Genomic DNA, 16,964 nt, shown 5'->3' with positions numbered 1-16,964 from the left:
GTCCCAGAGTCAAATTGGAGCAAATCGTCCACCAATACAGGGATTTGAGAAAACTCGTGGACAGGTGGATCACGTCTTCTAGATCCCCAGCAGCCTGAAACCACTGGGAAGCTAGGGTCCATTGAGCAGATCTCATGTGAAGGCGGGCCATGGGAGTCACATGAACTGTGGAGGCCATGTGGCCCAGCAATCTCAACATCTGCCGAGCTGTGATCTGCTGGGACGCTCGCACCCGCGAGACGAGGGACAACAAGTTGTTGGCCCTCGCCTCTGGGAGATAGGCACGAGCCGTCCGAGAATCCAGCAGAGCTCCTATGAATTCGAGTCTCTGCACCGGGAGAAGATGGGACTTTGGGTAATTTATCACAAACCCCAGTAGCTCCAGGAGGCGAATAGTCATCTGCATGGACTGCAGGGCTCCTGCCTCGGACGTGTTCTTCACCAGCCAATCGTCGAGATATGGGAACACGTGCACCCCCAGCCTGCGAAGTGCTGCTGCTACTACAGCCAAGCACTTTGTGAACACCCTGGGCGCAGAGGCGAGCCCAAAGGGTAGCACACAGTACTGGAAGTGACGTGTGCCCAGCTGAAATCGCAGATACTGTCTGTGAGCTGGCAGTATCGGGATGTGTGTGTAGGCATCCTTCAAGTCCAGAGAGCATAGCCAATCGTTTTCCTGAATCATGGGAAGTAGGGTGCCCAGGGAAAGCATCCTGAACTTTTCTTTGACCAGATATTTGTTCAGGGCCCTTAGGTCTAGGATGGGACGCATCCCCCCTGTTTTCTTTTCCACAAGGAAGTACCTGGAATAGAATCCCAGCCCTTCTTGCCCGGATGGCACGGGCTCGACCGTATTGGCGCTGAGAAGGGCGGAGAGTTCCTCTGCAAGTACCTGCTTGTGCTGGAAGCTGTAAGACTGAGCTCCCGGTGGACAATTTGGAGGTTCTGAGGCCAAATTGAGGGTGTATCCTTGCCGGACTATTTGGAGAACCCACTGATCGGAGGTTATGAGAGGCCACCTTTGGTGAAAAGCTTTCAACCTCCCTCCGACTGGCAGGTCGCCCGGCACTGACACTTGGATGGCGGCTATGCTCTGCTGGAGCCAGTCAAAAGCTCGCCCCTTGCTTTTGCTGGGGAGCCGAGGGGCCTTGCTGAGTCGCACGCTGCTGACGAGAGCGAGCGCGCTGGGGCTTAGCCTGGGCCGCAGGCTGTCGAGAAGGAGGATTGTACCTACGCTTGCCAGAAGAGTAGGGAACAGTCTTCCTTCCCCCGAAAAATCGTCTACCTGTAGAGGTAGAAGCTGAAGGCTGCCGGCGGGAGAACTTGTCGAATGCGGTGTCCCGCTGGTGGAGCTGCTCTACCACCTGTTCGACTTTCTCTCCAAAAATATTATCCGCACGGCAAGGCGAGTCCGCAATCCGCTGCTGGATTCTATTCTCCAGGTCGGAGGCACGCAGCCATGAGAGCCTGCGCATCACCACACCTTGAGCAGCAGCCCTGGACGCAACATCAAAGGTGTCATACACCCCTCTGGCCAGGAATTTTCTGCACGCCTTCAGCTGCCTGATCACCTCCTGAAAAGGCTTGGCTTGCTCAGGGGGGAGAGCATCAACCAAGCCCGCCAACTGCCGCACATTGTTCCGCATGTGTATGCTCGTGTAGAGCTGGTAAGACTGAATTTTGGCCACGAGCATAGAAGAATGGTAGGCCTTCCTCCCAAAGGAGTCTAAGGTTCTAGAGTCCTTGCCCGGGGGCGCCGAAGCATGCTCCCTAGAACTCTTAGCCTTCTTTAGGGCCAGATCCACAACTCCAGAATCATGAGGCAACTGGGTGCGCATCAGATCTGGGTCCCCATGGATCCGGTACTGGGACTCGATCTTCTTGGGGATGTGGGGATTAGTTAAAGGCTTGGTCCAGTTCGCCAGCAATGTCTTTTTGAGGACATGGTGCAGGGGAACAGTGGACGCTTCCTTAGGTGGAGAAGGATAGTCCAGGAGCTCAAACATTTCAGCCCTGGGCTCGTCCTCCACAACCACCGGGAAGGGGATGGCCGTAGACATCTCCCGGACAAAGGAAGCGAAAGACAGACTCTCAGGAGGGGAAAGCTGTCTTTCAGGAGAGGGAGTGGGATCGGAAGGAAGACCCTCAGACTCCTCGTCAGAGAAATATCTGGGGTCTTCTTCCTCTTCCCACGAGGCCTCACCCTCGGTGTCAGACACAAGTTCACGGACCTGTGTCTGCAACCGTGCCCGACTCGACTCTGTGGAGCCACGTCCACGATGGGGGCGTCAAGAGGTAGACTCCCTCGCCCGCATCGGCGAAGCTCCCTCCGCCGACGTAGTCGGGGAGCCCTCCTGGGAGGCGACGGCAGCCGGCACCGCACGCGGCACCGACGCCGGAGACCTCACCTCGGGCGATGGACCTGCCGGCGCAAGCACCACCGGTACCGGAGGGGTAGGGCGCAACAGCTCTCCCAGAATCTCTGGGAGAACGGCCCGGAGGCTCTCGTTCAGAGCGGCTGCAGAGAAAGGCATGGAAGTCGATGCAGGCGTCAACGTCAGAACCTGTTCCGGGCGTGGAGGCTGTTCCGGGCTGTCCAGAGTGGAGCGCATCGACACCTCCTGAATAGAGGGTGAGCGGTCCTCTCGGTGCCGATGCCTGCTGGGTGCCGACTCCCTCGGCGACCCAGAGCTCTCGGTACCGACACGGGAAGGGGACCGGTGACGATGCTTCTTCGACTTCTTGGAACGAAGCATGTCACCGGAGCTTCCCGGTACCGACGAGGAGGACGTAGAATCCAGCCGTCGCTTCCTCGGGGCCGAGGCCGAAGGAGGTCGGTCTCGGGGGGGCTGTACCGCAGGAGCCCTCAGGGTAGGGGGAGACCCACCCGAAGGCTCACCGCCACCAGCAGGGGAATGGACAGCCCTCACCTGCACTCCAGACGATGCACCACCGTCCGACGACATCAGCAGACGAGGTCCCGGTACCACAGACGTCGATGCAGCTATCCGATGTCTCGGCGCCGATGCAGAGGTCCGATGCCTCGATGCACTGGCGGCCGAGGATGAAGCTCTGGACGCTGAAGACGCCGATGCACACGATACCCCCGGTGCCGATGCCGATGAAGAGCCCGAGAACAAAACGTTCCACTGGGCCAATCTCGCTACCTGAGTCCGCCTTTGCAAAAGGGAACACAGACTACAGGCCTGAGGGCGGTGCTCGGCCCCCAGACACTGAAGACACGACACGTGCCTGTCAGTGAGCGAGATTACCCGGGCGCACTGGGTGCACTTCTTGAAGCCGCTGGAAGGCTTCGATGTCATGGGCGGAAAAATCACGCCGGCGAAATCAAAATCCAAAATGACGAAAGTGAGCACCAAAACTTTGAGGGAGAAAAATCTCGACCGAGGCCAAAAAGAGGCCTACCCCGACGACGAAAGAAAACTTACCGGGGCAAAGTCTGAAAATACGGGAAGGGGCAAAACGAAACCCGAGGGGGCTTCCGGAGCACTTCCCGAACAAATTTTTAAAGATTTTCCGAAGAAAAAAAACACGTCGAAGAGAAAAAGGACGCGCGAGGTCGACTTTCCGGGGCTCGACACGGCGAAAACACAACCGTACCGAGTGCGGACGAAAGAAGACTGGCCGGCTCGAGCCGGTTTCGGGCGGGAAGATGGCCGCGCATGCGCGGTGCGCGCGAGGGCTAGCAAAGGACTTTGCTAGTGAAGATTCCGATTGGAGGGGCTGCCGTGGACGTCACCCATCAGTGAGAACAAGCAGCCTGCTTGTCCTCGGAGAAAGTAGAGTACATGTGTACTTAAAAAACTTCTAGTATTTACCAGGCTGTAGAAGCATTCCTACATGGGATCTATTGGTGACGACGCCCATGCTGTGATAACCTATTATCCTGCCTTATCTGCAATAAGAATAAAATGTTTTCAAACACCCTGAGAGCTTAAAATCAATGGACCTCCTTATTCGTTTCCTTTGAACTGTCACTTTATAAACAAAAAAAACAATGTTACAACATTTTGCCTTCTGGGGGGGGGGGGGGGGTTCTGTAATTCTGCTGAACAAAAAGACAAATGATCGATAGATTCATAATCAAGTTTTATTCAATCAAAATACAAATTGATAAAATACAGACTAAAAATAAACTCTAGTTCAGGATAAAAAAAGTTGAAAATTCTAGCCTTATCTACTATACAAAAAAATAATAAAGAATCTGACCACAGCCAAGCAGAGTAGACATGTACAAACAGGCAGAGGCTAAGGCATAAAGCGAAGATACTTACCTGTAGCAGGGATTCTCCAAGGACAGCAGGCTGATCATTAGTACATAAGTGCCGCCATACTGGGAAAAGACCAAGGGTCCATCAAGCCCAGCATCCTGTCTCCGACAGCGGCCAATCCAGGCTTCATGAACCCGGCAACCCCCCCCCCCCCCCCCCAAAAAAAAAAAAATTAATAATGTTCAATGGACTTTTCAGGAATCTGTCCAAATTCCGTAAGGCCAGCTGCTGTCACTACATTCTCCGGCAACGAGTTCCAGAGTCTAACTACACACTGAGTAAAGAAAAACTTTCTCCTATTTGTTTTAAATCTACCATATTCTAGCTTCATCTTGTGTCCACTGGTTTTGTTGTTGTTTGAAAGTGTAAACAAACGCTTCACATCTGTCCGCTCTACTCCGCTCATTATCTTGTAGAATTCTATCATATCACCCCTTAGCCGCCTTTTCTCCAAGCTGAAGAGCCCTAACCTTCTCAGCCTTTCCTCATAGGGAAGTCGTTCCATTCCCTTTATCATTTTCATCACCCTTCTCTGCACCTTCTCTAATTCCTTTATATCTTTTTTGACATGCGGCGACCAGAATTGGACACAATACTCGAGGTGTGGTCACACCATGGAACGATACAACGGCATTATAACATCCTCATGTTTGTTTTCCATCCCTTTCCTAATAATACTCAACATTCTGTGCGCTTTCTTAGCTGCTGCAGCACACTGAGCAGAAGTTTTTAACATCTTATCCACGATGACTCCCAGATCCCTTTCTAGGTCCGTAACTCCTAACGCGGAACTTTGCATGACATAGCTGTAATTCGGGTTCCTCTTACCCACATGCATCACTTTGCACTTGTCAACATTTAACTTCATCTGCCACTTGCACGCCCAATCCCCCAGTCTCGCGAGGTCCTCCTGTAATCTTTCACACTCCGCCTGCGACTTGACGACCCTGAATAATTTTGTGTCATCTGCGAATTTAATTACCTCACTAGTTACTCCCATCTCTAGGTCATTTATAAATATGTTAAAAAGCAGCAGTCCCAGCACAGACCCCTGCGGGACCCCACTAACTACCCTTCTCCACTGAGAATACTGACCATTCAACCGTACTCTTTGCTTCCTATCTTTCAACCAGCTCTTAATCCATAGTAATACCCTACCTCCGATCCCATGACTCTCCAGTTTCGTCAGGAGTCTTTCATGAGGCACTTTGTCAAATGCCTTTTGAAAATCCAGATACACAATATCCACCGGCTCCCCATTGTCCACATTTGTTCACCCCCCTCAAAAAAATGCAGTAGATTGGTGAGGCAAGACTTCCCCCTTCACAAGTAGGTCGACAGCCCGAGAACCAGCATAATGCATAGCAAAAAGGAAAAAAAAATTGTTGGTGCCTTCTGGCACGCGTGCTGCGCTGCACCGCAAATGCACAGAGTGCTTTCCCGGCCAACGCACTACTGCGCTTCTTAGTTTAATCCAAAAGCATAAACAAGAGAAAGAAACAATTCCAAGGGAAGGTGGGTGTGATTGTGAGAACCATCAGCCTGCTGTCCTCGGAGAATACCTGCTACAGGTAAGTAACTTCGCTTTCTCCAAGGACAAGCAGGCTGAATCATTCTCACAAGTGGGGTATCCCTAGCACACAAGCTCACCCAAAACAACAAACATTGGTCAATTAGGCCTCGCAACGGAAATGACATAACAGAGATTAACCTGATACTATATACAAACTAGCTGAGCGTGCAGCCTGGAACAGAACAAAACGGGCCTAGGAGAGTGGAGTTGGATTCTAAACCCCAAACAGATTCTGCAACACTGACTGCCCAAACCGGCTATCGCATCAGGTATCCTGCTGAAGGCAGCAATGAGATGTGAATTTTGGACTGAAGATCATGCCGCAGCTTTGCAAATCTCTTCAATGGAGGCTGACTTTAAGTGAGCCACCGACGCAGCCATGGCTCTGACATTATGAGCCATGACATGACCCGCTAGAGTCAGCCCAGCTTGGACATAAGAGAAGGAAATGCAATCTGCTAGCCAACTGGAAATGGTGCATTTACCGATGGTGACTCCCCTCCGGTTGGGATCAAAAGAAATAAACAACTGGGTGTACTGTCTGAAGGGCTTCGTCCACTCCATGTAAAAGGCCAACACTCTCTTGCAGTTGAAGGTGTGCAAGCTGCTTTCGCCAGGGTGGGCATGAGGACGGGGAAAAAATGTTGGCAAGACAATCGACTGGTTCAGACGGAACTCCAACACTACCTTCGGTTGGAACTTAGGGACTACTCTGTTGTTCTTTGACTATGGATTTGTTCAGGGCCCGTCTAGGATGGGATACATCCCCATGTTTTCTTGGGCACAAGGAAGTAACTGGAATAGAATCCCTGCCTTCTTCCCCTGGTGGAACAGGTTCGACCATTGGCCTTTAGAAGGGCAGGGAGTTCCTTTGCAAGTACATGCTTGTGCTGAGAGCTGAAGGAATGAGCTCTCGGTGGGCAATTTGGAGTTTGGATACCAAATTAAGGGTGTATACTAACCAGACCGTTTGAAGAACCCACCAGTCGGAGGTTATGAGAGGCCACCTCTGGTGAAAAAATTTTAACCTCCCCCCAACCGGCATGGCCACTTTTATGGTGGCTATGCTCTGCTGGAGCCAGTCAAAAGCCCATCCCTTGCTTTTGCTGGGGAGCAGCAGGGGCCTTAGGCGCACGCTGTTGACGAGAACAAGTGCACTGGCTCTTTAAATTATGGTTCACTGCGCACCTAGGAGGACCAATGTCGAAGGCAGCAGTGCAGGCAACTCACTACGTCAGAGGAGTAGCCTAGAGACAGCCATGGAGTCCAGCTCCAATGCCTTCCAACAACGGAAGGTGAGCCAGGGTGCAGGGCCTCTTGTCTGCCACCAGTTTTCACAAAGTGTCTTGACATAATAATAGCATCGCTGTGTAAGCTGGTGGTGCATGTGTTTCCCTACTTGGATGATTGGCTGGTCAAGAGCATATCAAAGGATGGTGTCCAGGAGTCAATACAAAGAACTGTTCAGGTGATGGAGATTCCAGGGTTCTTTATAAACTATCCCAAGTCCCATCTACTCCCGGTATAACAAATGAAACACATAGGAACCCAGCTAGACATGGTACAAGCTCAGACCTATTCACCACCAGCACAGGCAAATGCTCTTGTTGTCATCGCCACTCAGGTTCAGAGGATGGACCACATGGACTCCACTATGCATGTCACTCCCATTTGCTGAGCACCCAATGGACGTTTCCTTCCCAGTGGTGTCAAGCCATGAGAAATCTTACGGATGTCATCTCCGTTACCCCAGATTTGGCCCAGTTGCTTCTCTGGAAACTGAAGGATCTGAGGTGGGACAGTTGAATACGAAAAACCTGTTTTTAGAAAAAGTGGCACATGTCTTGTATTACTCGATATTGGAGTCAAAGAGGACCTGCTGCTATCTCTCCATGTATTATAACATACTGGTTTTGGTACTGTTGAAGTTTAGCTGTTTGAGCTGATTCAACAGATGTGGAATGGGGAAAATAGCTTTAGCAAGTCATCTCCTTAGATGGATATTATAGGCATTAGGAAAACACAAATCATTAGTGTGCATTCCTGCTAAACTTTTGTATCAAAAGCATTTGGAGCACTCTATTTACCATATAAAATATTGTGCCAGATCATAAATCGATCTTTGTAGTCTCTCAGCCCCGATAAAAACAGAATGAGGTACATGTGCTCGAACGTCGGGGTGGGAAGGCACCCACACGTGTGGAGGGACGCTGCTTGAAATTTCTAGTAGCTATATGCGTCCGTACCAGGCTCTGATGGATGACGTCACCCAACTGTGAGAATACAGACAGCATGTTTGTCCTCAAAGAAAGAGACACACAGTAGCATCTTATTACAAAAGATTTTACTATACAGTACCTTGGCAATTGCAGTTTGCTTATACATGCGTGTAATGAGTCCCATGACTTGAACAAAGGAGCTGCCAGTGTTAGTGACAACCGAATCTGGAGCCCTTAATTTCTCCCACTCTTCGAAACTCTTATTAATTTCCTATGTGGGGGGAAAGAATAATGTTTAGCACTTTAAAGAGAACAATTAATGTAACTGTGAATCATGTCCTAGGTTTTACTGTGATGCAAGAAGTAAGAAAAGGGAAATATTCTCAAATATACTACCCTGTTCATCTGGGTTCTAGTAGCATGGACTTGTAAAGCTATCAATTTCCCCCGCATTACGTCTTTCATACTTTCCCACAGTATAATAGAGGACACCTTCCAAGTATCATTAAGATAGTTACAGTCCCGTTAAGTCTCGTTCCAGTTGGGTAAGGTGTTCAGGAGAGGATAATAGATCATTACTGAGTCTCCAATGCCCAGGTACTCTAGGACAAAGAACTACCATGTATGAGGAGCAACATAATGCGAGTTTTCTCTCTGCAATAGCAGTGGAATTCCCAGTCAAAAATCAATGCAGGAGTAGCTAATGTGAGTCTGTGAATAATATGTTGTCCAAACCAGCGTTCAATGTCAGATTAAAATTCTCTGAGGACAGCAGGCTGATGATTCTCACAAACCCGCCCACCTCCCCCTTGGAGTTGTCTCCTTTTTCTCTCTTTTACTCTTCACTGAGCTGAGGAGCATGGCCGCGCAGCAGATGGGAAGACACTCGGCGCATGCGCAGTTCGACGCGCAGCGGGCTCAGAAGGCTCCAGCAAACTTTTTGCTATGTGAAATGCCAGTTCGCGGGTCGGCGCGAATCGCCAACCCAGTTGTGAGTATAACACAGCCTGCTTGTCCTCGGAGAACACACATGTACATATTTGATTCCACTGAAAAAGAGTACAAATAATTGTACCCGTAGAAAGAAAACACAAACACCAAGGGGTTGATATTCAGTGTGGTTTAAAAAGAGTAGGAGAGGCTCCTGACTGCTTAAACCATGCTGAGCAGGCCTGCTGCCGATATTCGGCGTCACTTAACCAGGCAGTGCCACTGAATATTAACTAACTGCAAAGGTAGAATCCAGGCAGTCTAGGAGCAAATTTAACATAAAAATATAAGAATAGCCATATTGGGTCAGACCAATGGGGAATGGGGAAGAGACAGTAAATATGTTGGCACAGGCCATACTCAGCGCTGGTGTCCATATAGCTAAAGCAGCTAGAAAGGACAGCACAAAAAGTAGTCCCAACTTGGGCCATTTAGATATGGAAGTGCCAGCACTAAATACTGGCCAGCACTCTCATAACTTTCAGGTTGCTGGATCTCCCAACCCACCCCCCTCCAGATCCAATCCCCCTCAGGTTCCCAATGTTTTCCAATTCCACTGTCCAATAGCCCCCCATTTTGGATCTCTCATTACCATCTCCCCCCTTGGTGGTTCTAATCAGCCCCAATATACATCATGACACTACTGCTAGGGGTCAGTGCCGCCACTTTGAAACCAATGACAGACAAGGCTGGAGTGGAAGGGGTCTGGGGGAACTGGAACCCTGGAGGAGGTGAGGTTGGAGGACCACACAGATCTCCATATACTGGTCCTGATCAATGACCAATATTCAGCCAAACTCACATAACTAAATTATGCGAGTCCCAGATCAATTATTGGCCAAGATTTACATAAGGGTAGGCAGCCAGCCCATGTCAGGTCATACCCATAATATTCAATGCTGACGCCCAGACATATCCCAGCATTGAATATCTAGGTCTAATTTAGCCAGTAACAGTCAGTACTTAAAATGCTTACTGCTGCCAGCTGAATATTGACCGGCATGTTTTCTACCTTCAAACGCGTCATTAGTTGACAAATAAAGACCTATTCAACACTGTCCCCTTCATTCAGCTTCCCACTCATTTTAATATCCCCACCTCACCCTACCTTCAGCACTTTCTCAGTCAGAGCTCATTTCCCACCACCAAACACATCTCCTTGTCCCCATCTGCCCCGTTGATTCTCCCTTGGATCTCCTTGCTTTTTCCCCCCCAGTTTATCTACCACTCCTACACATACCCCCTTATCCCCAGGTCTCTTTCAAGAAGTTTCTTCCCTGATGTCCTCTCTCAAGCCCTTCCCAAGAAGAGAAGTTCTAAATATTTTTAAAGTAGCACTGTGCAGGAGCTGTTGAAAAAGATTTGCTTTTTGCAGAAGATACCAAAATCTGTAGCACAGTAGATACCCTGTAAGGTGTGGAATATATAAGAAGGGACCCAGAAAAGCTTAAGGAATGTCTAGAGTTTAGCAGCTAAGATTTAATGCTAAAAAATAGAGGGTCATACATTTGGGCCGCAAAAACCCAAGGGAGCAGTTAAGTATAGAGAATGAAAGTTCTTCTATAAACAAAAGAAAAGCCTGGACCTCATAGTAACTTACAGTACTATTCTGGCCAAAAAAGCATACAAGGCAACGTTAAAAAATCATCCAAATGTTTGGCTGCATTAGGAGATGAATGGCCTGCAGGAAAAAAAGGAGCTGATGGTTCCTCTGTATAAACCTCTGATAAGGTTTTATTTGGAGTACAATGCAATTCTGCACCCTGCACCTTCAAACAGATATAAGCTGGATAGTCAATCCAGGAAGAGAGACAAGGAGATCTGAAAAGGACATTTAAATCCTCCAAAGTACAAATACATGGGAATTAGCATCTTTCAATGGAAAGGAGGATCTGGAACTAAGTGTCATTCTATGCTGAGGATGAAAGGGGGACATATACAGGACTAACTTAAGGAAAAGTGAAGATACTTAGCTGTAGCAGGTATTCTCCAAGGACAGCAGGCCATTCATTCTCACATGGGTGACGTCATCCACGTCACCTGGTGCGGCGTTTAAATAAAGCTAATACAGCTTTAAGAGCATGTGCAGCATTCCCACTGCTCATGTGCGAGTGCCTTCCCACCCACAGCGAGAGTGTTGGACCAGAAGTACAACAACTTAGCATGGAATCAACTCCAAGGGGAGGTGGGAGAGTATGTGAGAATGCATGGCCTGCTGTCCTTGGAGAATATCTGCTACAGGTAAGTAGCTTCGCTTTCTCCAAGGACAGACTCCTGATATAGTAAGTGTGATCTGGTACCCCCATGCTTGCTGGTGTAGTATATTGCAACCTGACTGTCTGTTGAATGAGTTCAGCCGATCTCTGAAAGCCTTTAGAGCATTCCAGATTGCCTGTAGCTCCAGGAGGTTAATCTAAATATCTTATTCCTGAGCTGACCAAGCACCCATCCACATGAGCTCCCCATCCCAGGCAGAATGAATCTGTCGTCAGCACCTTCTGTGGCTGACCAATTCGGAATAAGAGTCACACAATCAAATTGAATCAAACTGTCTATCAAAGAAGACTGAACCAACTCTAGTGTCGGTTGATATCCACTAGGTTCCCCAAGGCCTGACACCACTGGGAAGCTAGAGTTCACATGTTAAGATGTGCCATGGGAGTGACATGGACAGTGGAAGCCATGTGGCTTAACAGCCTCAATATCTTCCGAGCTATGACCTGCCGGCTGGCCTAGACCTGGGTGGCAAGGGCCACCAGAATGTCCACCCTCAGTACAGGGAGAAAAGCCCATGCCTGCTGCATGTCTAATTGCTGAGTGGAGATGGGACTTGGGGTAGTTTAAAATAAAGCTTATTAGCTCTAACACCCAGTTTGGGTAATCTGCACGGACTCCTGAGCACCATCCTTTGAAGTGCTCTTTCCCAGCCAATTGTCCAGGTAGGGAAACACATGGACTCCCAGTCTATTTAGTGATGCTGTGACTACTGGGAGCAGACACAAGGTCAAAATGCAACACGCATAGCTGGAAGTGATGTGTCCCCGGCCAAAATCGAAGATACTTCCTGTGACTTGGAAGTATTGGGATGCGGAAGTAAGCATCCTTTAATTCCAGAAAGCATAGCCAATTGTACTCCTGAATCACGGGGAGAAGGGTGCCCTGCAAAACCATCCTTAACTTTTCTTTGACTATGAATTTGTTCAGGGCCCTTAAAGTCTAGGATGGGACACATCCTCCCTGTTTTCTTCGGCACAAGGAAGTACCTAGAATAGAATCCCTTCCCTTCTTCCCCCTGGTGAAACGAGCTTGACCGCATGGGCCTTTAGAAGAGCGGAGAGTTCCTCTGCAAGTACCTGCTTATGCTGAGAGCTTAAGTAAGATGCTCTCTCGGTGGCCAATCTGGTGGTCTCTGACGCCAATTCAGGGTGTAAGCAAACTATTTGAAGAATCCACCAGTTGGAGGTCACAAGGGGCCACCTCTCCTAGAAAAAAATTCAGCCTCTTCCCCACCGGCAGATTGTCCGGAACGGTCACGTTTACTGCGACTATGTTCTGTGGCGCCCATCATAAGCTCGTTCCCTGCTTTGACTGGGGAATTGGCTAGGCCTTGGGTGAAAGCTGTTGAAGAGAATAAGAATGCTGGGATGGAACCTGCTGAAGCCTGTGAGGAGGAGCATACCTATGCCTCTGTAAGTAGTAGGAACCCCTCTTTGACTTGCCCAAAAACCTAGTAGGTGAGAAGGCTGCAGGAAGTACCCGGTGGGAGACAGTAGCAATGGTGTCAGTGTGTTTCTTGATGAGTTCAGTAACTTCCTCCACCTTCTCGCCACAAAAGGCTAACCCCCCCCCCCCCCCCGGCATGTAGTATCCACCAGTCTCTGCTGGACCACAGGGTCCAAGTCAGAGACATGAAGCCACTTTGGGCAGAGATACAGGATGCCTCATCAAAGCTATCAAAAGCACCCCTGGCCAAGAACTTATGACGTGCCTTCAATTGCTTGACCAGCTAGCGAAGAGATTTGGCCTGCTCCAGGTGGGGGGGGGGGAAGTCTGCCAAATCAGATATACTGTGCACCAGGTTCTGCAAGTAGATGCTCATGTACAGCTGGCAAGATTGCAGAAAATGAGAATAGAGGCCTGAAACATCTTCCACCCAAAAGAATCCAGGGTTCTAGCTTCTCTGCCAAGGGTGCTTGAAGCACAGTCTCTACAACTCCTGGTTCTTTTGAGCATGATTCCACCACCAAGGAATGACGAGGCAAGTGAGGTTTGTCAAACCCTGGGGATCTCCGGATCTGATACATGGTGTCTATCTTCTTGGACAGGACAGGGACAGAGGGGACTTCAGATTCTTCACCTGCACATCCTTCAGGATCCATTGAAGAGGGACCATCACAGCCTCTCTAGGAGGAGATTTGTAGTCCAAGACCTCGAACATCTGAGCCCTGGGCTCGTCTTCCATCTCCAAACGAATGGGAATAGCAGGCGCCATTTCCCTGACAAAACTCAGGAAGGAAAGGCACTCAAGTGGAGACTTCCTCCTTTCCTCGGGGGTCAGATGCGATACCATATGACTCATCCTCTGAGAAGAACCATAGATCCTAATCAGACTCCAATGAGCACTCCTCATCGGTATTGGCAAAGAACTCCCTGTGGGAGGGCCGAGACCCGAGCCTGCCTTGATAAAGAGGAATCATGTCTCCAAGAGGGGCATTGAGGTGTTAGTTCCATCCTCGATTCTGGCAAAGCTTCTTCCACCAAACTCAAGGGGGTGCCAGCACAGGCACCAGTCTACATCGGTGCAATATTTGACACCAGAGTTGGAGACCTCACCGCAGGCTAAGGGCCTTGTGGGGCATTAGCAAGAGGCACAGTTGCTGCAAGCACCCCAGATGCCACTGCACACTGTTGTAAAATCCCCACCAAGTGCATGGACCGGATGCAATCATCAAGAGAGGCCATAGGGAAAGACAGGCATGTTGGTTCAAAGACAGACTGCTTAACTGCAGGGGTCAAGGGGGGAGCAGTCCTCCTGGTTCTGACGCTTCTTGGAGACCGAATCCCTCAGTACCCCAGAGTTTCCTGCATCGTGCATCGAGGAAGATCAATGCCGATGCAGGTCATCGATGCTCCTCAGTGTCAACAAAGACATTGGCAAATCCTCATGTCGCCTCTGGGGTCAGGTCCAATACTGACTGGTTCAGGGGGCCCTACACACCTGTTGGCATCGAGGCAGACCCACTCGATGCACATCCACTCCCAGTGTCCAAGACAGGTCTATTAGCCACATGGATCAAAGCACCCGATGCAACTCCTGACATCGCTGCCGAGGTTTCAGACCAGGCTCCAAAATTTTCTTCTTTTTGAGCCTCTCCCTGGCAAAGAACACAGCTGGAAGGGGGTATATGTTCAGGCCCCAAACACTGAGTATTTGCCAAAGACGGTCCTATTACACTGGCTGCAGCGCTTAAAGCCACTGGGAACCATCAAGGACTTGGAAGGGAAAACAGCTGTGGCCAAATCAAATGGCTCAATGGTGACTGAAAAAAGGGGCAAGCATCAGAAAAAATAGATCCTGACTGGAGATCAGGCATAACAGCCTGAGCCTACTGAGCACAGTAAAAATAAAGAAAACTTAAAAGTGGGGAAAGCATAAAGATTATACAGGAAGGGAGAGGAAAATTTTATGAAGAAAAATAAAACAAAAATCAGGGAAAAAAAGCCCAAAAGGGAAGGCACTAAAAAGCTCAAAAACAGACCCGTGCACCAGACACTGAGGAGCGCAGGACAACTTCTCTCTTCATGGCGGATGAAGAGAGACTGCTGGTCCCGAACTTTCGTTGCGGGTGGGAAGGAACTTGTGCACATGCGATGCAGTCACTGTGCATGCTCTTAAAGCTGTATTAGATTTAAGCTCCGCATTGGGCAATGTGAATGAAGTCACCCACATGTGAAAATACAGCCTGCTTGTCCTTGGAGAACATTTCTTTACAGAAAGCAACTTCCAAACATTGGAGCAGACTCTTTGGGTGCTTGAGCACCCCCATTATTAAGAAAATTCCTTGGATGTGTCCAGGGAGGGGGTTATCTCCATTGGGCTTAGCACCCCAAATAATTTTGAAACGTTGGCTCCTATGCTTCCAAATGGAGATGAGAATAGCACCAAAATTCAAGAAAGCATGTGACTTGACTGAAGATCTCTTAGGAAGAGGAAGGAATTACACAACTGAGTTGGTGGTGTAAATGAGCAGACTGGATAGACCACTTGGTCTTTTCCCATGTCATTTTCAATGTTTCTATATCTCATGGAAGCATGTTGAATATTTCAACGTTTATGTTTACAAAGAAGTGTTCCCATATACCTATTACAGGTATATATGTTCATTAATCAACCTACCTTAGCAACATTCTTTGGAAGATCAAATGGAATTCGCTGTCTGATTTTGGGTGGAAGCTGAGTTAAAACCTCCTCTTTTAACCTTCTGATCATTATACTAGTTAATCGCTGATGTAATTCATTCAAGTTTGAGGCCCCTCTGCAGTCCCACTGACGAATTTTTCCAAAATATCTGAGAATTAAAGGAAAAATTAAAGGTATTTGTATGATTACTGCAAAATTCAGCCAGCTATATTACCTCATTAAATTAGTCAAGAGTATGAAACATGCAGCTTGCTAACAAGATGGCTAACCCAGACTGTGGGGAGCTATGAAAAATCTCACCATTTAAACAAATGAGGCCTCAAAACTCAAATAACAATGGTATGATCAAACGTGTCAGTCTATCCCCAAAGGGTTTCCCTGATATTATCATTGCCCCCCACTAAATTATCTATCTCCAGAAAAGAGAGAGCAACAAAAAAAAACCTCAAAAAACAGAGAAAAAAAAGTTGCAAACTAAAAAAAAAGAGAAAAACAGCCAAAACCCACACACGGTCTGTTAGTCATCAAAAAAGAAAAATATCCACATCAAATCCCCAAAGTTCCAACACCACTGGTAGTTCATGACTTATATCAAAATAAAGTCCCACAAGTACTTAGCTTGACTGAAGAGGTATTCTTTCCCAATACCAAATCCTCAGATTTCCTTTATGCACTGAACAGTAGCACTCTCTTCAAGTGCTGCAGTACATGAACAAATTCCATCTGTCCAAAACCCTGACAAGAGCCACTTGTTTCGCGAACCCGTTACTTCAGGAGGTGCCTGGGATTTTCATAGCCTTTTTAAAAAACAAAGGTATTTTTCAGCTGCTGGAGCAAGAGGTTTTTCTCCTTGTGTCAAGTGGCTATGTGAGAATCTGTGCCATGCAAATGGAGGACCTCTCGAACTAATCTTGCAAGACTTGAGAAACCGAGACCAATGTGAGAGTTCCTGCACCTGTGAGGTTCAGATTCATTCAGAGCCGTGTGGTGCAGACAAGAAAAAGCCCCTGCTCCAGCAGCCACAGAAAAAGTGAGTGGCTCTGAGAACTAGCTGGGGGAAGGAGGGAGGCTAACTGGTTGTAGGTAGGGTGTAAAGCCTAGGGAATCACTGACTGGCTAGGGAGGTCACTAACTTGTTCGTGCAGGGGTAAAGACTGAAGGTGCCGCTCTGCCTTGTAGGAGGTAAAGACTGGAGGTGGGACTGGCTTGGGGGGGCATATGGGCTGAGCTGATCGGCTTACTGAGGTAACAGATGTGTGGGAGTTGATTGGCTTATGGGAGTAGGGGCTGGGGAATCATGGAATGGGGTGCTAGCTGGTTTTGAGGGAAAGGTAGTTTGGAGTAGGTGGCTCCCTGCCTTACTGGGTGGTGGCACATTTCATGGAAATAATGAGATTGCGGAGAGATACTGGTGGGGAGGAATAAGTTAAAAGAGACTGGGGGGGGGGGGGTCACCAGCCAGGGTGCAT

General features: G+C 48.6%; 1 protein-coding gene across 1 annotated transcript in view; it reads right to left on the bottom strand.

Moving 5' to 3' along the window:
• The window catches only part of LOC115474119 (DNA annealing helicase and endonuclease ZRANB3-like), a 142,118-nt gene that overhangs the window by 81,803 nt on the left and 43,351 nt on the right, over positions 1 to 16,964 (bottom strand). Inside the window, exons 7-8 of the mRNA XM_030209453.1 lie at positions 15,472 to 15,643; positions 8,224 to 8,355 (exon numbers count right to left, since the gene is read on the bottom strand). Of these exons, the coding sequence (XP_030065313.1) occupies positions 8,224 to 8,355; positions 15,472 to 15,643 (304 nt within the window). The remainder of the gene's footprint in view (positions 1 to 8,223; positions 8,356 to 15,471; positions 15,644 to 16,964) is intronic.

Source organism: Microcaecilia unicolor, chromosome 7, assembly GCF_901765095.1.
Source record: "Microcaecilia unicolor chromosome 7, aMicUni1.1, whole genome shotgun sequence".
NCBI lineage: Eukaryota > Metazoa > Chordata > Amphibia > Gymnophiona > Siphonopidae > Microcaecilia > Microcaecilia unicolor.
Note: the sequence above shows the minus strand (reverse complement) of the source record. Positions and strands in the feature narration are given on the sequence as shown.